The 22529-nt window shown below is 44.1% G+C and overlaps 1 protein-coding gene across 1 annotated transcript in view; it reads right to left on the reverse strand.

Annotated features, from left to right (window-relative positions):
• Positions 1-22529, reverse strand: part of KIF5B (kinesin family member 5B) — a 2669048-nt gene that overhangs the window by 1856566 nt on the left and 789953 nt on the right. Inside the window, exon 8 of the mRNA XM_044066703.1 lies at positions 14136-14260. Within this exon, the coding sequence (XP_043922638.1) occupies positions 14136-14260 (125 nt within the window). The remainder of the gene's footprint in view (positions 1-14135; positions 14261-22529) is intronic.

Consider the following 22529-nt stretch of genomic DNA (forward strand, 5'->3'; position numbering starts at 1 on the left):
AGTTTTTCCAATTTGGAACATTGTTCCTTTTCACCCTTGGACAACAGTTTCTTCCTTTTGTTGTAAAGCCTGCTGATAAGAGGATGTCCACCAAACAGGTTTGCATTTTTGTGAGGAGCAGGTTTTAGTTCTAATGGGTATGCAGTTGTACAGATGCTTGTATACTGCATTGGCGTACTGTTCAGCATAAATGTCTGCATCCTCTGAGGGGTGCGGTGGTGTGAAGCTACAGATAACCTCCCTTAGGAGGTTTGAGCTTGATTACGGTTGGGGGGGGGGGGTATTTCTAGGATATTAGGATAGGGAGGAAATTTCTAGGATAGAAATTTTGAATAAGACAGTCCAATGATCTGATCTCACCAGGGAAGAACATACTATGGAAGTAGTGCAGTGGTGATGCATGTTGGTGAGAACCAAGTCCTGAAATTTATCTCCCCTTGCAGGGGACGAAACGAGCCGGTCTAGCGCATTAGAATTGATGAAATTAAGGAATCGTTGAGTTCGCCCAGTCTACGGTGGTGTAGTTGAAGTCACCAAGGATCAAGGTGTTAGGGGGTACCTTAATGGAGTCAAGCAGATCCAGGTAAGAGGAGTGGGTGTCCTGAGTCATGGAGAGGGGTCTATAGCTGGCTATAACTTGGCTGGGTGTCTTGCCAACTGTCAGTTGCACCTGGAGTAGTTCCAGTGCATCATGCTGGCAAGTCTGGAGGTGTGCCTCTCCTTAATGAAGCTAGAGACTCCACCACCCTTAGTCTTTTCAACCTCATTTTGGGGTCGGAATGTGTGGAATGCAGTATAGCCTGTTAAGGCAGGAGTGCTCTCCGCAGCCCTGAACCAAGTTTCCGTGATCGCACCAACATCGGCATCTTCCACTGTGAGGAGAGCCTCCAGTGAGTGCATTTTTTTAGGTTAAGGCTCCTAGTGTTAGTATATTCCTTCTTTCCCAACCTTTCTACAACTCTACTTTCCTTATCAGAAAGGAGTAACTGAGTAGAGGGTGATAACTGTAAGGACTTATCTGAGGTAATGGAAACCACAGCATGATCAGCTGAGGGGCATTTAAAAAGAAATTATCAAATCCTCAGGGACCTTATAGAAGCGGTCAGGTGTCTTTGGGGCCGGGACTTGATCTAGGGGTCTTAGATGCAGCCTTCAAAACATCTAAAAAGGCTGACAGAACTGGTGGGACTGCTGAAGGTGCAGGGGCCTCCACCTGTAGAAGCTCACTACATTTCTTCTGTTCTTCAGAGGTTTCAGAAGAATCCCACTTGAAAAACTCCAATTTATTAATAGTTTTCCCAAACGGAAGCTCTTCCATGGGAGAATCCCCCCATCAGACTCCTCTTCTGGAGAAACATATTCCAGAGGAGAGGGACTTTGAGTGGAGTAAGCTAAAGAGTCATCAGATGAAGACTCCTCAAAATCTGTGTCCTGAATTTGAAGTTCTGCGGGCTGTGTTGAAATAAGGCCTTGGACCTTGGACAGCTGCACTGGAGAAGAAGCAAAGGCCAGGTCCGCTATGGATGAAGGTGAAGCCATTGGCCTCAAAGCCATTAGGGCCTTAATAAGGCCCTGCGAAAAAACTTTCCAATCCGACGTAGGAGTAGAAGGAACAGAAACATGCCTAGTCTTTTGCTTCTACTTCACAGGCTTTTCCTGTTGAAGAGAAAAAGCAGACGTAGGCCTAACCTCCAGTAATTCTTTGGACAAGGAAGCTGGAGCAGTTCCTGAGTTTTCTGCCATCACTAGCCACAGTTCCGCAAAGTCATCCGAAGTGGACATCTCCACAGCCTCGGACATGCTAGGATCTGCAATCATGACAGCTTCTATCCCGGTACTCGCCAAGGGAGTGGACCCTACCTCTGACTTTACCACTGGGTTTTCATTAACCTCAAGGGGTACATCGGAGGAAGCAGGCACAGCTAAAGAGGATTTGGGCCTAGCCTTGCTGACCTTCCCCTTTACAGACGGCTCAGAAGCCCCCTCCATAGAGTCCCTAGCCAGATGTTTAAGTCTATGGTTTTCTAAGTATAAATTTAAAGCTGACAGATGATTGCTCAAAGTTTTGGGGAAGAAGGCATGACAAATAGAACAGGACCAGTGGTCGTGAGTAGGCCCTAAGCAAAACAAGCACAGCTCATGACCATCTTTATGTGGAATTTGTCTTCCACACCTACACTTGCCCTTCCTGGATGACATTAACATATCAAAAGGCATTAGCAATACATTAAATCCCCTATGGGGTACTTATCTGAAGCTGTAAGATGAACCAACGGTAGACCGAATGTATAAATCAACCTTTCTGAATAGCAGCAAAAAAGTTCTGAAGATTGTACTTGTGGACGTCTCTTTTATGGCTGACATTGTTTGTGTGTGTGTGTGTGTGTGATGTCCCACGTACAGGCAGTGGCTCTAAGCGCTCGTGTACAAGCCGGACATCGGGTCGTTTGGGTGGAATGCATCCCGTATGTAAAGAATACTGCAACACTGAACAGAAGGACATCAGTTATTCCTCAGGAAAAGTTTCCCCAATTGTGGAACTTAGCTTTTTTTAGAAGTCTTCAAGTTTAGGAGCGAGGCGATCGACGTGATGTCGTCTGCGGATAAAAAGTTGAGGTCTGTGCGTGCAGACGTCACATTTATTGTCCCTGGTTTATGGCCCTATGTGTGACATCCCATGCACCTACAGCAACCAGGCTTAAGCTTTTGTATAGAAGCCAACGTTCGGGTCGCCTGAGGTGGGAATCCCACACTAAGAATACTGCAACATAGGAATAGAAGGACATCAGTTATTCCTCCGGGAAACCTAGACTGGCAACGAAGATGCTATGCATTGATGCATTCAGTGTCAAAGAAATTGGCAACAGCCTGATGTCCTTTCACATGGACAATGCCAATAACACAAGTTACCAGAAAGACAAGAATAAGAGAATATATTACATGGGGATTACAGGACCGTGTACACACACCTGCACTTCTATTAACACACTACAATGAGTGGGATTCGCATTTAAACAAAGTTAGCTCAAGAACAAGAAAGCAACTTTCCAGAGTTCTTGAAAAGACAACACATCGACCTACTGCAGACACATCTGTGTGGCATACAAGGATGAAGCCCATGCTACATTCCAGATGGCCTCAGTTGGAACAAGAGCCTGACATTGGGGCAGCCAGTTGAAAGAAATGGGACTGAAGTGGGCAGTGTCTGCTGGCCCATGCCAGATGGAGGTGATGTGGTCACCCACATCATTTTAAGGTACCAGATCAAGATAGAGGACACCATACAAGGGGGCTAGGCAAGCAATTCTTGATTAACAGCATATATCACTACAGTTGGAAATCAACGTATGGAAGCAAACATGCAAGTGGTTGCAACTGCAAGATATCTATCAGCTGTCATGTGGTCAGGGGGGAGGGTTTAAAGACTACTTTTATAACAGTCTCCTGAGACCACCTTTCACCCATGTAGAACAGACTAGCAGAGTCAAGGAAGGGCTGATGAACAGCAGGCAAGTAGGAAAATACAGACTTCAAAAAAACTACTCCAGAGGGCACCTTTAACAAGGCCAGGAGTATACAGGCCACAGACAGTACACCTACCAGCTGTGACTGACTAGGAGCTAACAAGGTGGTCATTACCTGAAAGGCCACTTAAGCAGCACACAACAGGAAGGCATAACCACTGTCATTCAAACTACTGCTGGCTGGCTAGTCTAGGTGGTCAGCAAAAAAGCATACAGACAACTTACAAATGGCCTAGCAGTCTAAGTAAAGATGGCCTTGAAAAAAAGATGGTTGGTTTATTTCTCAGTTACTATGACAGAATGCCTTTTGATGAAGGCAGAAGAATATCACAACTCTAGGGATGAAAACAGCAAAGTTTGGCCCTTTCCTTACTTTGCTCTTGACCTCCAAATTTGTTTACACACAACACAAAGACCTAAAGCTGGGTTATGAATCTTTAATGAGATAGTTAACTGACAACAAAATGTAGTATGTTTCAGCCACGGCCAAATTACATACATTTTGTAATTAAGGAAAATTGCTTATCACATGCACTTTCATTATTTCTATCAATTTTAAGTGCTACAGAAGCTTTTCCAAAACTCTGGGGGCTAAATAAAAAAAAAAAAAAAGGTGAGGATCATCATCAGTCAAACATCACCTTGGGTAATCCATGTTCAAATAAGTCAACACTAAGAATAAGGGTTCACTCTTTAAACCACAAGCACAAATGAAAAACTTTATGAAAAAGGACAGGGAGTCTAATGAAAAACATGATCCTTGCCAGGACACTGTTAGCCCCTCCCCACTACAGTTAACTTAGAATGGAGTAAGTGCAATGTTCCAATCAACAGAAACATACAGCGCCAGCTGTATTTAAAAGAATCATTTACAAAAGCAAAAGTAATACTTTGTGTGTTAATAAAAAGCTTTTCAATTAGAAACATTTAACCAGATGGCCAGATTAACCTGCTGAAAGCCCTGTTCCACTTAATGCTTATTTAATAACTAATACAGCATTGTCCAAATTTCCTTTACTAAAGGGAGCATGAAGTTTAGTCAAACTGACTCTTACCTTCAAACACACTTTTTTCTGCCACTCTTACACTGCTGCAAAAATTAGTCTCAAACAGAAAAAACTGCCAAGCCTTAAAGCACACTTGTTATGGATGTTTTCAAAATAGACATGCAGCAAACATATCATGTGTACACATTCACTTCTGTAAGCATTAAAATTCATGCACAGTTTATGAAATACAAGGTCTGACAACCTCCCCTGTGTAACTGCACTGAGAACCTTGTAATCTTCTATAGTAGATATATTACAAGTGTACACATTTTTAAAACATGAATTAGACAGAACATTGAACATTACTGTTAAACACTTCTGGCTAATCCATTTATCTAGAAAAACATCTGAAAAACACTACTGTTAGACAGCTCATATCCTACATTTACTAATCAAGTCAAATTACCCATACCAAATAAATATACAAAATATACAAGTAGAATCATAAGTATATACTAGGCGAACTACCACTACAGCCTTTATAAGCCTAGCTGTGCAACCCAACCCACCTGTTTCCCCATTTAACATGAGCATCTATCTGTAGGGGTATGCTAGTCAACGGAGGGCAAACATCACAAACATGGGGACAAAATGCTCCACACCGGAAGTATTCCCCTCACTGGTGAGATCTGACCACAAACTAATCACCCTGGATATACATTTACCACCTCCACCCCCAGCACAAAAGACTACAGTGAGAAACTTCTCAAAAGCCGACTTTACACTTCTCAAGACTGAGAAGGTATCATTTAAGCCCACAGGGCCAATGGAAACCATATCCCACAATGCTGAATCCTACACAAATGCTTTCTACGGACATCTCCAAGAATGCATGGATTGTGCAATCCCAAATAAAACCAAGACCCTTTCCACCAAAGGAAAGCGTCCTGTCTGGTGGACCCCAGCCATAAACAAACTGTATAACAAAAGAAGGAAGCTACTGCAAGACAGAGCAAAATCCCATAAAGGGAAGGCATCTCTGATCAGCACTAGTAGAAAGCTACGTTCTCTCAAAAACATCCAAGGCCAACTTTGAGAGAAAAATCGCCAAGGCCACTAAAGATAAAGTACAGTTTTGTACCTACCATAAATGTAGATGTTCGAGGTTTCCATTGCTGCAGTCCTTACTATTGGGTATAGTCCGCATCCAGTCGGCCCGAATACCAGAGTATAAGGCTGACGTCGGTCAGGGCGCATTAGACTGACGTCAGTACGTCAGGGTACTTAATGCGCATGACCGGCGTCATATCCTCAGTCTTTTCTTGCCCCAGATGTCAGAAGACCCTAAAAAGACAAGGCCCAAAATACCTGCACCAAAACATGAACAATATATACAAAAATATAAGCATGTAAACTCACTTACACAACCACCCCTAAACACAGAGGGGAAGGAGGGAGGGGAAATTGGACTGCAGCAATGGAAACCTCGAACATCTACATTTATGGTAGGTACAAAACTGTACTATGTTCTTCGTTTACCATTGCTGCAGTCCTTACTATTGGGTAGAATCCCAAAGCAGAGGTAAGGGAGGCTGGCAAATCATAAAGAAGCAGGAGCTGACAACATGCCTTGCAAAACAGCTGTGGCAAAACCAGCCCTAGACTTAGAGTAGATAGGAAGGTGATAATGCTTAGAGAAAGTATGCACTGAACTCCAAGTAGCTGCTTCCAAAATATCCTTAGTTGCCACCCCGAGAAATGCTGTTGAAGTGGCAGTAGCCCTAGTGGAATGAGGCCTAATCCCAGCTGGAATCTCCTTGCCATGATGGGAATAACAAAATGCAATGCAAAAGCCAATCCACCTAGAAATAGTTTGTTTTGACACAGGCTTGCCCTGCGAACTCAAAGCAAAAGAAACAAACAACTGCTGAGACTGCCTAAAATCCTTAGTCCTGCTCAAGTAATAACGCAATTGCCTGTGTACATCTAAAGTATGCAAAATCTTTTCCCCTTTATTTTGGGGGTCTGCATAAAAAGTAGGCAAATGAATAGTTTGGTTTAAAGCCACACTAGAAACCACCTTAGGCATAAAGGAAGGATTAGTACGTAATGATACCCTATCCTTATGAAAAATCAAAAAAGGCTCCACTGCCATAAGGGCCTGCAACTCAGAAACCCTTCTTGCAGAAGTAATGGCCAACAAAAAAGCAGTCTTCCATGACAAGTATTTCAAGTCAGCAGTAGCCGCAGGCTCAAAAGGTTGTAGAGTAAGTTTCTCCAACACAAAATTGAGATCCCAAGCAGGAGTAGGAGCGTTACGTGGGGGTCTTATATTCTTTGCCCCTCTAAGAAATTGCTTGAACAAAGGATGCGAAAACAGTGGTGGGTCACAATCATAGTGAGCTGAAATTGCTGCAGCATGAATCTTAATGGAAGAAAAAGACAAACCTTTGTCCAGTAACTCAGTAAGATATTGAAGAGCCACACTCAAATTTGGCTCAGTAATCTCCAAATTGTTTGCTGCACTCCAAAACAAAAATCTTTTCCATTTTGCTGCGTACACTTTCCTTGTACTAGGTCTTCTGGCTTCCATAATCACATTTAAAACTTGTTGAGGAAGCTGAGACCTGCTGTCTTTCAAAACAGAATATGCCAGGCTGTTAGATGCAGAGAGTGAAGCTTGACATTGAGCAGATGACCGTCCCTCTGAGACAACAGGTGTGGAATCAAAGGTAAAGGCCATGGAGGCGTCTTTACCAGACTCCGTAGTAGTGGGTACCAGTGTTGCCGAGGCCAATCTGGAGCTATCAAAATCATCCTTGGCCTGTCCTGTCTGACCTTTAACAGTACCTTTGGAAGAAGAGGCAGAGGTGGAAAGGCATATACATGAAGGTTTGTCCAACTGAAAGACAGAGCATCCACTTTCCAAGCTGTGTGATGAAACCCCTTTGTGCAAAACTGTGGCAGCTGGTGGTTTAGTGGAGAAGCGAACAGATCTATGTCTGGAGTTCCCATGACACTGTCAATTTCTGAAATACATGAAGATCCAGTTTCCACTCGTGGGGATCCATGATTTGTCTGCTTAACACATCTGCTAAGGAGTTCTGTGCTCCTGGCAGAAACCTTGCCTGAAGAGTTAGGTGCAAGCGAGCGCAGTCTCCCATAAAATCATTGCTTGCCTGCATAGAGGATAAGAATGTGTTCCCCTCGTTTGTTGATGTACCACATGACAGTTGTGTTGTCTGTTAGAATCAACACCTGCCCTGGAAGAAGTAACTCCTTGAAAGCCAGTAATGCGAACTGGACTGCTAACATCTCCTTCATGTTGATATGTAGATGCTGTAGTCTGGCAGGCCACTTGTCTTGTATCCACTTTCCATTTAGATGAGCTCCCCAAGCAATATCCGAGGCATCTGTCGTTAAAATCTGACTCGCCTCTGGCCGGGTCACAGAGAGTCCCTCGTTTAGGTGACATTCCTGAGCCCACCACAAAAATTCTCTTTGAAGGCAAGGTATTATTTGAATGACAGTGTCTAAATCCTGGCAGTGCTGTGTCCAGACATTTTTGAGATACCATTGTAACTTCCTCATATGCAGTTTGGCATTGGGAAGCACCAGAATACAAGATGCCATGAACCCTAATGCTTGAAGGACTGTCTTTGCAGTCAGCACGGACTGATGAGATAGTTGATGGAAGTAAAGTGATAGACTCTGTTGTTTGTCCGGGGTTAAAAAAGCCATCTGGGCTGCTGTATTCAGTCTCACACCCAGAAAGCACATGTCTTGAGAGGGTACTAGACTGGACTTTATTTCGTTCACAGAATACCCTAGGCATCTTAGCACTGCTATAACATATTCCAGATGCTGTAGAAGGTCTTCCTTTTCTTGAGCCAGAATCAGGCAGTCGTCTAAATAAGGATAGATTTGAATTCCTTGTAGCCTGAAGTAAGCTATCACTGGAGCCAGAACCTTTGTAAACACTCTGGGCGCAGTAGATAAGCCAAAGGGCAATGCAGAGAACTGATAATGAGAATCTCCAGCTCGAAACCGCAGATACTTCCTGCAACTTAGCCTGATAGGCACATGAAGGTAAGCTTCCTTGAGATCTAAAGTTACCATCCAGTGATCTTTGCCCAGCAGGGGTAAAAGCTGTTGTAACGTCAACATCTTGAACTTGGGAATGTCCAGATAAGTGTTGAGGAGAGATAAATCCAAAATCGGTCTCCACGTGTTCCCCTTCTTTGGTACTAGGAACATGCGAGAATAAAATCCTAGGCCCCTTTCTGATACAGGGACTGGCTGAATGGCCCCCATTTGGAGTAACTGAGAAACTTGCTTGTGAGCCTCTTTTCTTTGTGGAGGAGGAACGCCTGGCATGCCTTTGAAAGGGGCATTGTATGGAAATAAAATCTGTAACCGTGGTGAATGATGTCCAACACCCATCTGTCTTGAGTAATTAAATCCCAATTTTCTTTGAAAAGAGACAGTCGTCCTCCCAAAGGAGCTGCCAGACGAAAATCTACTGGCAACTGAAAAGGCAGGTCATTGGGTCTGTTTACGAAAGGACTGACCCCTGCCCTCACCAGAAGTCTGAGCAGGTGAACTCCTGTTCTAGGCCTAAAAGAACCTTGAGCCCTGCCCCTACCACCCCTAGACCTACCCCTAGACTGGGAATCATAAGCAGGATATGTCCACCCCTTAGCAGGCCAATTTCTACTAAACTTCGTGGCTGTACCTGCAAAAATCTTTAACAGTTTGCATAGACTTAGCTTTGTCCTCCATTTTCTTTAAAACTGCTTCCACAGGTGAACCAAACAACACATCAGACTGTAAAGGAGCATCCAAAATCCTTGTCTTAACATGCTCAGCCAAATTTTGATCCCTCAACCAGGCATGCCTGCGAAGAACAGTACTAGTGGCAGCCACCCTCGAGGAGGCCTGCACAGCATCAAAACCACATTGCAAAGAATGCTTGCCCACTTGTTCAGACACATAAACTAAATCCAGCAATTCTTTACAATCAATACCTTCCGCCAAAGCATCCACCTTAGATTTCAATTGTGAAAGGAGATAATTTTGATATTTCAGCATGTGAAACTGACAATTCAACGCTCTCATGGCCAGAGTGGAAGAAGTATACACTTTCTTACCCCACCTATCCAACGCCCTTGCCTCTTTGTCAGTGGGAACAGGATTTTTAACCACAGAGGCCTTAACACCTTTAGGCCCCTGAGAAACAGTTTCTGGGTCCGCCCTAGGACTCTTAAACAAATACTTATGAGCTTCGGGCACCCTATAGTACCTATCAGGTTTAACAGGAGCAGGAGGCAAAGAATCAGGGTTCAGGGAAGCCTCTGCAAAAACATCTTCCACCACATTTAACACAGGAGGTATAGCTAAGGGCCTATGCTGGGGTAAAACAAGAATTCCCTAAGCCTCTTCCTGGAATCAGAGTAATCCTGGCCTTCCCATTTAAAGTGCTCCCTCATGGAATGTAGAGTCTCTGAAAATGAAAAATCCTCAGGAGGAGAAGCCGAAGGAGTGGCATCATCCACATCAGAATCAGAATAATGAGGATACTCCTGCAAGTCTTCCGCAGAAGACTCAGAAGCCCCTGAACCCTGTTCAAAACTGTCAAACTCTGGTTCCACCCTAGGCCTCTTATCAGGAGGGCCCATAGAACCTCTAATCATAGTAATTAAATCTTCTGCCATTTTAAGCATATGTTTCTTAGGTACAGAACCCGAAATGCTAGGAGAAGCCCCTACTGAAGCTGAACTTGGCCTACCTCTAAAAGAAGTTTTGGCAACAGAAGGAGAGGCTCTAACTACTTTGGGAAGAGAGGGAAGAAGAGTTACCTGAGAAGCCCCCTCAGCTTGGCCTGCCTCCTGAGAGGGCACATCCTGTAACAGTAAAGTTTCTGCCTGAGACTCCATAGAAACTCCTGGCAAAACCTCTGGCTCCACTGAGTTCTAAAGAACCGACGTCCGGGACTGCCGGTTCATCAACCCTAGGCTTCGCTGTTTTGTCCTTGCGCTTCTTGACGAAGCGGCGCCGGAGCATCCGACGGCATTTTATAATTGCAACGCTTCCCAAACACTAATCTGGCACAGTCTAACCTCCTCTTAATAGTGCGTTTGTTAAACCTAGCACAAGAGCGGCAACCAACAACGCCGTGCTCAGGCCCTAAACAAGGTATACACAATGTATGGTAATCCCTATGAGGTATTTGTTTCCCACAAGAAATACAGTTATTCACTTTTTCTGACATCCGGTTAAATACTGAGGCAAGAAAACCAAAATGTTCTCAACGGGTACTTAGCCAACTCTGATTCGGTCTGAAACTCCGGTTTCGGAAATATTTCAGAACGCCAACCTGCACTCGCAAAACTGCTTCTGCATCGGACCACGCGGCAAAAAAGACTGAGGATATGACGCCGGTCATGCGCATTAAGTACCCTGACGTACTGACGTCAGTCTAATGCGCCCTGACCGACGTCAGCCTTATACTCTGGTATTCGGGCCGACTGGATGCGGACTATACCCAATAGTAAGGACTGCAGCAATGGTAAACGAAGAACATCCACAAGGCATTCTTCAGTTATGTTAGAAACCTGGGCGGAAACCCTCAGATATGCTCAGAGTTAGTACACGACAAAAAATTTACCGAACCCACAGATATTGCCAACATTCTGGCAGACAGGTTCAGTGCAAACTTCTCCCCTCCCTCACCTCCAAAAGAAGAAATACTCATCCCAGCTGAACGTAACCTTCCTGTCATCTCTGATGTCCAGGTGAAAACCACCCTCAGCAAAGCAAAAAACACAGCATCTATGGGACCTGATGGTATCCCCGGCTGTGTGATACGTGAACTCCAAGAGGAGCTAAACCCGCATATAAAAATGTTATTTAACCTTAGCCTTACTACAGGATATGTACCTGGACACTGGAGTACAGCAACAGTGGTCCCACTCCACAAGGGAGGCTACACTACAGACCCTGGGAACTATCGCCCCATAAGCTTGACCAGCCTGGTTTGCAAAGCTATGGAAAGAATTATGGAACTCAAACAACATTGGGGACCTACAGACACTTGATCCCACCCAGTTCGGCTTTGTAAAGGGCAGATCCTGCCTTTTGAACCTGGTTGACTTTGTCAAAACAGTCACTAGAGCCATTGATGAGGGCAAGGCAGTCCATACAGCCTATCTGGACTTGGCTAAAGCCTTCGACACAATACCCTACTTGGGGATCATAGATAAGCTAAACAGCTTAAATGTAAATCCATATGTCACAAGATGGGTTGCAAACTGGCTAAAGAACAGAACCCATAAAGTCAAGATTGCGGGAGCCATGTCAGACTCAAAGCCAGTCACAAGTGGTGTCCCACAGGGCTATGTCCTGGGACCCCTCTTGTTCGGCATTTACTTCTCAGATGTGAAAGCAAACATGGGAGGGTTGTGGCTGACAAAGTTCGCAGATGACTGCAAACTAGGCGCCATAGTCGATACACCAGCTGACACATACATCCTACAGAAAGGCCTCACCGAAACGGACAACTGGTGCCAGAATCATGGCCTTAAACTGAATGCCAAGAAATGTATAGTCATCCCCTTTGGGAAAAACAAAGTACCCACAAATTATCACATACACAGTAACCCACTGAGTACCGAAAAAGTAATCAGAGACCTGGGGACCCAAGTTGATAGTGACCTCTCATTTGACACCCACACGTTGCCAAAGTGATTAGAAAGACTTTCTACCTTGCCCACCTTATCATGAAGGGGTTCACATCCAGATCAAAGGAGGTCATCGTGCCCCTGTACTCCTCCCTGATCAGGCCCATGATTGAGTACAATGCCCCATTTGGTATGTACCTCACCCGGCACTTACAACAGCTGGAGAGACCCCAGAAGTAGCTCACCAAGAGGATCAAGGGTCTCCAACATATGTCATATGCTGCCAGGCTAAAGAAACTCCAGCTCTATTCAGTAGCATACCGCCTGCTCAGAGGTGATCTGTGCCTGACGTACAAGGCCATGTCCAACCAGGAATTGATGGACATGCTCCACCTCAAAAAAATCCAAATCCATAAGAACCACGAGAGCCAAAGATTTAAACCTCAGTACAAACATGAACAGAACATGCTGGAGGGACAGATTCATAACTCAGAGACTTCCCATACTCTGGAACAAAATCCCAGTCCATGTTAGGCAGAACCCCTCACTGACTCTCAAGAGAAATCTTGACGAGTGGATGGGAGATCGTAGGTTTACCCAGGGGGTCACCCCTGGGTCGCTACTTGACAGAGGCACAGTAAACTAATTTTAATAAGTAAGGGGGTCTTCAATGTGTCACTACTAGACAAAGGCACAGTATTCTAAATTTATTCTGTACACCTTAGTACCACTACATGGGGTGGCGAAAGCCACATCTCTGGGGCTAGGCTTGCAAATGCCCCAGGGCAGATAGCCTAGTACTAAACTATGAAACTATAAAGGTTTAGTGGGGGGGAGGGGCTTACGTTAGGGAATATTTACTGCTGGCCTGTATGTATCAGACTCAATGGGGCCAGACCATGGATGAATTTTAGATTTCCCATCCAATGCCCTTAGTTATGCTTGAACAGGGTTAGGGAGGGACCCTGCTTCACATAAGGGGAAACTATTCCACAGCATGGATATCTTTTGAGAGAGAGAGAGAGAGAGAGAGAGAGAGACAGGTCTCACTAGAATGTTCCACTTATGTTGCAAGCAAAGTTTTAAAACCTTGAATCTAGTATTTCTGATGCTACAAATTTTGGGGATGTGCAAAAGGTCCATCAGGGCTGAATATAAAGATGCCTCATAAGCCAAGCACAGATTACCTTTCAGTAACCTGTAGGAGACAGAGTAAAGAGATAATGTTATAAGGCAATCTGTATAGGACAATGCGTTAATACCCTGGATTCTCTTGGTGAGGAACCACTGTGGGCATTCTCGCTGTTGCATATGCCTGGTCAGGTACATACTGAAGGGGCACTGTACTCAATGATGGGTTTGACAAGGGCCGAGTAAAGTGGTACTATAACTTCAGTGGATCTGGATGCTATACCCTTACTGCTGGATGAAATGCAATGATTTTCTTGCTACATGTTGGTCAAAGGTCAGATTACTGTCTACATAAATTCCCAGATCCCTAACTACTGGGCCAACTCTTAGGGATGGCTAATTGATGGAGTAATTAAACTGGGCTGACTTTTTCCCAAATGGCACTGTAATGCACTTCTAGGCATTGATAATTCATCTACGGCTTTGGCACCAGTCATGTCTGTTTTAGACCCTATTGCAGGATATTACTAAATAAATAACTATGTTTAAGTACTCAAAGGACAGCTGCTCTACAGACACACAAAAATAACCTTGGGATGCACCTCATTAACTGCACTAGAGAAATATTTGTAGACACACTTTCAGTGAATGAACCAAATTCAAGAAAAAAATATGTATATGTACATCATGTGGCAAAAAGTAGAAAGGATTTAATTTGCCATTTCTCTGGTAGGAAGAGAAAGGTGTTATCAATACTATTATGCACAGAGTGTGAAAAAATTAGTTTCATAAAAATGCTACAATCTCCATACCTTTTCACTTCCTGCTAAGTCTACAAGGAAAAGTTTCCCACTGAGTTTCTGTTCTGTCTGAGTATTTTCCTGCTTCACATTAATGAGAAAGATACTGTGACTCCGAGAGCTGTGTTCATTCATATCTAAAAGGAAAAATGAAACACAATTCTGTCTTGAGTTTCTCACAACCATCATTACACTTAATGGGGACAAAAAGTACAGTTGTGTACACTTACCATAAATGTAGATGTTCAAGTGTATTCACTGATGCCGTCATCACACTTGGGTTATCTGCCTGCAGGTAGCCCTCAGTCGGCCCGAACACCAGAGTTTTAAAATTTCTACGACGGATGCTGTCGCTTCTTCCATGACGTCAAGTCGTCAGGGTGCATAAAATAGGCAGCCAATGCTATTACATCACTTTTTCTTGCCCTGAATGTCAGGAGTCCCCAAATAGGAAGTTAGTATATGGTGGGGAACACCACCAGTAAAAAGTAAATACCAATGCCACTAGGAATGGCCATAGAGAGGAGAGGTAGAAAGATAGAGAAAGCCAGGGGGCTGAAGGGATGGAAACCAGGACTGCAACAGTGAATACACTCGAACATCTACATTTATGGTAAGTGTACATAACTGTACTATGTTCTTCACGTTTCACTGTTGCAGTCATCACACTTGGGTTGATTCCCAAAGCTGAGGAACGGTGGAGGCAGTCAAGAAGTGTTGGGGCTGGCTAGTAGGCCTTGCAAGACTGCTGCAGCAAATCCAGCTCTGGATTTAGAAAAAAATGGTAAGTGGTAATGCTTGGTGAAGGGGTGTACAGAACTCCAGGCTGCAGCTTCCAGAATGTCCCTGGTAGTAACTCCCCTGAGAAATGCTGTAGAGGTGGAAGTAGCCCTAGTGGAATGTGGCGTGACACCCTGTGGGGTAGGTTTTCCATGGTGGGTGTAGCAGAAATGGATGCAGTGTGCTGTCCATTTGGAAACAGTTTGCTTTGAAATGGCCTTACCCTCTGCCTCTGTAGCAAAGCTGACTAGCAGCTGGTCAGATTTTCTGAAAAGTTTAGTCCTGTCCGGGTACAACCTGAGCTGTCTGTGCACGTCCAAGGAGTACAGGATCCTTTCCCCTTCATTAAGAGGGTTAGGGAAGAAGGTTGGCAAATGGATGGATTGGTTTAGAGCCACACTGGACACTTTAGGCATAAAAGACAGGTTAGTCCTGAGGGAAACCCTGTCGGCATGGAAAATAATGAAGGGCTCCACAGCCATTACTGCTTGTAACTCAAACACTCTTCTTGCTGAAGTTATAGCTAAAAGCAGTGCTGTTTTCCAAGAGAGGAATTTTAACTCTGCTGAAGCTGCAGTTTCAAAAGGGGAAGCATGAGCTTTTCCAGTACAAAGTTAAGGTCCCAGGCAGGGGTGGGTGATCTCCTAGGGGGTCCTTAAGTTGTTAGCCTCTCTCAGGAAATGTTTGATGAGACGGTGAGAAAATAGAGGTGGCTCAGTATTATAATGAGCTGAGATGGCAGAGGCATGAGGATAGGCCTCTGTGGAGTAGCTCTGCTAAGTAATCCAGGATTGGAGGTAAGGAGGGCACTGCTGTGTCCTTCACATGAGACTGATTCCAAGAACAATATCTTTTCCACCTTTCAGCATAGGACTTCCTAGTACTGGGCTTTCTGGCTTCAAGAATGACATCCAGCACCCGTTTACGGAGGGTTGCTGGTGGTGTATTTAAGGGAAGCCAGGCTGCAAGGTTTAGGGATTGCAAATGTGGATATAAAATCTGTCCCTCCTGCTGAGACAGCAGGATAGGAGTCTGGTGAAGGTGTAAGGGTGGCACTGTTATCAGACTGCGCAAGAGTGGGAACCAGTGCTGGGGTGGCCAGTCTGGGGCAATAAGAATTGCCCTTATCCTGTCCTGTTTTATACTGAGTAGTACTTTTGAGAGGAGGGGCCGAGGGGGAAAGGCATAAATTGAGAGGTTTTCCCATTGAAAGGATAGGGCATCCACCTTCCAGGACCTGCTGTGAGGGTTCCTGGAGCAGAATTTGCTCAACTGGTGGTTCTCAGGGGAGGCAAATAGGTCCACCTCAAGTGTCTCCCACCTCTGGATCAGAAGGTTGAAGGTGTTGGGCTCCAATTTCCACTCGTGTGGGTCTAGGAGATTTCTGCTTAAGTCGTCTGCCAGTGAATTTTGTTTGCCTGGCAGGAATTGAGCTTGTAGATGCACCTGGTTACTCAAGGCTGTGTTCCACAGGGACATGGCTAACCTGCAGAGTGGGTATGAATGGGTCTCCCCTGCTTGTTTATGTACTACATAACTGTGGTGTTGTCTGTTTTTATAAGCAGTTGTCCTGGAAGGATTAGGTATTTGAAGGCTGTCCGAGCATTCTGTACAGCTAGCATCTCTTTTTGATTGATGTGCAGGACAATCTGGGCTGGGGTCCAGTGGCCTTGAATGCATTTGCCTGCCATGTGAGCCCCCCAAGCACAGTCTGATGCGTCTTGTTGTCATGGTTTGGGCGGTGATGAGGTTGAGTGAAAAACAGTCCCTTGTTGTGGCTGCATGCTTCTGCCCACCAAAGGAACTCTGCCCTTTGACAAAGTATGATTGGAATGACTGTTTCCAGGTCCTGAGAATGTTGGCAACAAAGAAGTAAGTACCACTGAAGTTTCCTCATGCAGTCTTGCATATGGAATTATCAGAATACATGAGGCCATGAACCCTAGGGCTTGCAGTATTTTCCTTGCTGATAGCTGGGTTATGGTGGCCATTTCTTTGAAGTAATTTGTCAGCTAAACCTGTTTTTCTGAAGTGAGAAATGCCATCTGAGAAACTGTGTCCAAGGTTGCTCCCAGGAATACAATCTTTTGACTGGGCACCAGTTGTGATTTCTTTTCACTGATGGTGTACCCCAATGAAGTAAGAAGGCTTTCTACAAATGCCAGGTGCTGAAGTAGCAATTCTAAATGTCCGCCTGAATCAGGCAGTAATCCAAGTATGGGAAATTTTGGATATTTCTCTGCCTGCAGTATGCAATGGCTGGAGCCAGGCATTTTGTGAATATTCTGGGCGCAGTAGATAAGCCAAAGGGAAGTGCAGAAAACTGCCCTGAACCGTAGATATTTTCTGCATAACTCCCTTAGCTTCTTTGAAGTCTAGAGTGACTTACCAGGCATTCTTGGCTAGCTTAGGGAAAAGCTGTTGCAGGGTAAGTATCTTGAATTTTGGGACCACCAGAAAGGTGTTGAGAGTTGATAGATCCAGGATTGGGCGCCAAGAGCCCTCTCTTCTGGGCACTATGAAAAGTCTGGAGTAGAAACCCTTTGTTCTACTGGAACAGGTTAAATAGCTCTGATATTGAGCAGGAGTACTTGCTTCTGAGCCTCTGTCCACTGGTTTGGAGGAAGGTCTGGAAGCCCGCTTGGGGTTGGCAGTGTATGGAAGTAGACTCTGTACCCCTGGGATACAATGTTGAGCACCCATCTGTCCTGAGTAATGCACATCCAGTTGTTTGCATGAAGGGCAAGTTTTCCTCCTAGGGGCACAAGTAATTGGGCAGGGCTGGGAAGGATAACTGAAAAGTCAGTGTGAACTTTTTCCATAAGGGGCGGCTTACCACACTCTGTGTTTTTGAGGTGGGGGCACTCCACTGTTTAGATCCATGCATATCCTGAGACTGTAATCTGGGTGGCCTGTTTCCCTTGGGGTTGGTCTGAGAAGGCCTGGAAGGGGCTGGAAACGGCCAGTTTTTGAAGGCCAATGCCTACTGGATCTAGGTGGTTGCAAGAAGAATTCTTTAACAGTTTGCATATATTTAGCTTTTTCTTCCATCTTTTTAAGAACCTCTTCTGCTTTGGTGCAAAATAAACAGTCCTTATTTAAAGGAGATTCTAGTAATTTGGATTTGACATGATCTGGTAAGGTTTGTTCATTCAGCCAAGCATGCTGTCTCAGTACAGACCCAGTGACTGCAGCCCTGCAAGACGCTTCTAGGGCATCAAAGCCACACAGCAAAGTATGCTTACTAATTTGGTTTGCAGAATGCATTAGCTCTTGTAAGTCTATTTTCTGCACAATATGGAAGTAGCACAATTTTTTGTTTAATTAGTTCCATAACGTGCTGCTGGCACTTCAACATGTGAAACTGGCAATTCAATGCCCTGATGGCAAGAGTTGCAGAGGCACATGCCTTCTTATCCCATCTGTCTAAAGCTCTGGAATCCCTGTCTGAAGGCGTAGGATTTTTGGCTGTAATAGCCTTAATACCTTTAGGTCCCTGGGAAATGGTTTCTGAATCCGCAGTAGGATTCTTGGAGAAATTTGTGGGAATCAGGTGCTCTGTAGTACCTGTAAGGTTTCCTAGGGGCCGGGGGTACAGTATCTGGAGTAAGACTGGATTCCATAAAAAACATCATCTACAACATCCAGGACAGGGGATATAGCTAGAGGCCTGTGCGGAGGCAAAGCTAAAAATTCTCTGAGTCTCTTTTTGGACTGAGGGTAGTCTTGGCATTCCCAGCGGAAATGCTCTCAAAGTATTCAAGGTTTCACCAAAAGAAAAATACTCTGGAGGGGAGGCAGAGGGAATGGATTCCTCTGCATCTGAATCCTCATAGGTTGATAAGGGCATGTCCTGATAATCAGAAGGGTCAGAGTCATCGGACTCCTGGTCTGGAGAATCAGAATGAAAATCAGTTCTTTGTCTCTTAGCAGGGGAAGGCTGGCTTCCCCTAATCAGTGTAATAAGGTCTTCAGCCATTCTAAGCATTTGTTTTTATGGCATGGGAGTTTGAGCATGTGTTTTGGTAGTCGGTTTTCTAGGTGTGGTGCATACTCTGGGCCTCAGAAACTCGGCAGTTTTAGCTAAAAACTAAGTCGGCTTAATATGCAAGTCAGTAGGCCTGAATACACCCTCAGAAGCCGGTGCCTGCACAGCTGCTCCGGACCCACCCAAGGTAGAGACATACACAGGTTCCATAGTCGAAGAAGCATCTCGCGGCATACCGGACTCCAAATAGGTCTCAGCAGAGGTCTGCAAATCTATAGAAGCGGGCATCAGGGGCTACAAAGGTGCCTCACTGAGTACCGGCGGACTGGTGACTAGGTTAACGGAAACATCGTTGTCAGTTTTGGACCTATGGGGTTTGTCTGTCGATCTTTTTTCAGAGGATCGGTAGTCAGATGACTTATCAAAGCCATTTCGGAATAAGGAGAATGAGAGAGAAAGAATTTAGTGACAAAGATAACACGATGAATGGTTCGAGCGTTAAACAAGGCACTAAAGCTACTAGGGACATCGTGGTCTGGGCCTAAACAGGTGACGCAGTAAGAATGAAAATCTCTGAGGTATTTGCTTTCCACAGGCAAGACAATTGTTAATTTTCTCTGACATCGGTTAGAGCAAGAAAAAAGGATCCCCAACGGGGTACTTTGCTTTAGAACACTTCAGCATTACAAACTCTAAAACGAAAATTTCAGGTAGCAGCCGATCAGCAATTGCCAACTGCTTCTGCTTCTGGCTCCTCCTCAGCAAGAAAGACTGATGTAATGCCGTCGGCTGCATGTTTTATACCCCTGACGTCACGGAAGAAGTGACAGCATCCGATGCCGAAATCCTAAGACTCTGGTATTTGAGCTGACTGAGGGCTACCTGCAGGCAGATTACCCAAGTGTGATGACTGCAACAGTGAAACACGAAAAACATCTTATTTTATGTAATAAAATGAAAAAATACGAATAAATCTTGCTTGTTAAACTGAAAAAAAGCCTGCATGCAGACAAAGCAAGACCCATGTCACTAATACATTTTGACAGACAGGGGTGAATACTTACAACAGTTTCTTTGTCGGGCTGTCCACACAAAAAAAAAAAAAAAAAAAAAGGGCAGACCATCCAGAATGGAAAAAAAAAAAGTTCCTCTTGATGAAAGTCATCTCAGTATAAATTCTTCAAAGATATGTAGTTCCTGCATTCAGGGCATGGGAGTCTCATTAAGGCATGTCATGGGAGAGTCTAGCTCTATACTTCCTACTTCCGCCCAAAGAATATAAGTAAACTGTACACAAGCAGCATAAATATCGAAATAATATCATCAAAGAATACAACAGAAACTTTTTTTTTTATATAACTTTTCAGTCTATTATTTTTTATTTTATTTTACGTTTACCGGGAAAGTCCGACTGGAACTAGGTCCATTTACAGCGGAGGCCCAGGGAGAAAAGCTCCACAACAACAATTTTATACAACAACAACAACTTTATACAGTGTTATATATACAATCAAAAATATTTCATACAATAGATCTTTCCAGGCAGGTTTACATTACACAAAGAGGACCCTGGATGTTGGTTATTTGGGAAGGAAAAGAAAAATAATTTCATACAGTGTTATATATACAATAAAGAAATATTTCATACAATAGATCTTTCCAGGCAGGTTTACATTTCACAAAGAGGATCTTGGATGTTGGTTATTTGGGAAGGAAAAGAAAACAAGAGATATACTCATCGTCTGATGCAATCAAAGTGACATCACAGAAGGCAATATAGTAGCAAAAAGTAGCTGAAAGTAGTCCTGTTCTAGGAGTTTTTGAAGTACTGAGTATTAGGCATAGTGAGCAGTGATAGAAAGAAGAATAGAAGAAATGGAGGAGATTAGGAAAGCATTTATGTAATGCAAGGACAGAGCCATGACTGCAAGAGGTGTGGCTTGAGTGATTTTTTGAACAGTGAAATAGATGTTGCTGAGGATATATTTTGGGGGAGCTTATTCCATTCCTTAGCGATGGTATGAGAGAAGAGGGCCTTCCCTGCAGTGCTGTTGGCTTTGGATATACAGAGCAGGGTCTTGTTTGATAAGCGTAGAGGGCGGTTTGCTAAGTATTGGTTTAGTAGTTGGTTTAGGGCTGGCATTTTGTGGGGATTCTTTAGTATGTTGAAGGTGAGCACTAGTTGGTGATACCTAAACCTGACTACAAAACTCTGTGGTAGTAGTCATAGTCTTCCAAGGGAATTAATACATTTGCTACATTTGCAGAGTACAGCAGCCAAAGCAGCTGAAGAAACTAAATAAAAGGGGACATACAAAAAAAGTGTTCACTGCAAAAGGCCTTAATGTGTGTGTGTGTGGGGGGGAGGCAGGAAGGAAGGTCAACTAATATGTTAAGTACTCATATATATCTTACTTTAAGGCCCTCCTGCACATGTACAGCATTCAAATCTGACAATTCTCACACAGATAAAAAAAAAGATTACCAAGCAGAAAAAATCCAGCGAGGCAATACTCAGAGGGCTAAAACTTGCAGCATAAAGGTGCCAGTGAAGTAGTTTTCTGGATGTATACACAGATAAGCAACAAGCTATGGCATATACGACAGCAATGGAGACTTTTTAAAAAATGGCACCAGAAAGCAACAATTCATCTAGTGAAGTGGCCTCTGAGAACAGAGACTAATGGACAGCTGCTGCCTGGTGAAAAAAAGCAATGCAGATGGCCATCCACTAAGGAAATGTAGTCTGCCCACTGTCCAACCGGGGAAAAATAGGAAAAGCGAATTCAATTTCTTGAACTTATGCACTCACTGAACGTAAAGTCTGACTGGCTAGTGCTTATCTAAGGAATGAAGGGCACTTTCATATTACATTTCTGATGCAAAAACATGAAAAACCTGGCTAAGAGAGAGAACTGAATCCACTTCTGACATAAAAAAAGAAGATATGTACCTACCATAACGTTCCCTGTTAGTTGCCCTTCATCTCACCTTCCTTCTTGCTGGATGGGATCAGCTGTTTACTGGCTCGAGGCTATCACTTATCCCAGAATGCCCAGCGTCAGCTACTCAGATCTCATTTGAGATAGCTCACATAAGACATAATCATAGAAGATAATCCATTAATAAATCTGGATATACAGTTAATTGTCATGGTTTGCTTGGGAAGCAACTAATAACAAAACAAATTAGCCAGTGAAACCATTGAAAAACTCCTTGAGGAAGAGGGAAGGAGGGAGGGACACAAGAAGGAAGGCAAGATGAAGGACAACTAACATGGAATGTTATGGTAGGTACATAACTTCTTTATGTTAAGTTGTCCAATCTCATCTTCATTCTTGCTGGATGGGACAGCGGCCCTAGCACCTCAACCCTGGGTGGTTCATTAGAACAGACTCTTCAGAACCGTGGAACCAAAGGAAGCCCTGCCCCGGGAGACCACATCTACTTTGTAATGAGAAATGAATGTACGAGGATCTGCTCAAGTAGCTGCTGCACAAATTGAATCTATGGGCAATCTAGATTGAAACGCTACCGAAGTAGCTACTGATCTGGTTGAATGACCTTTGGGTTTTGCTGGAAGATCTTTTTGTTGCAAATGGTAGGTATGGGCAATGGTGTCTGATAACCATTTTGAC

Source organism: Protopterus annectens, chromosome 3.part1 (assembly GCF_019279795.1).
Source record: "Protopterus annectens isolate FY-2018-M chromosome 3.part1, PAN1.0, whole genome shotgun sequence".
NCBI lineage: Eukaryota > Metazoa > Chordata > Ceratodontiformes > Protopteridae > Protopterus > Protopterus annectens.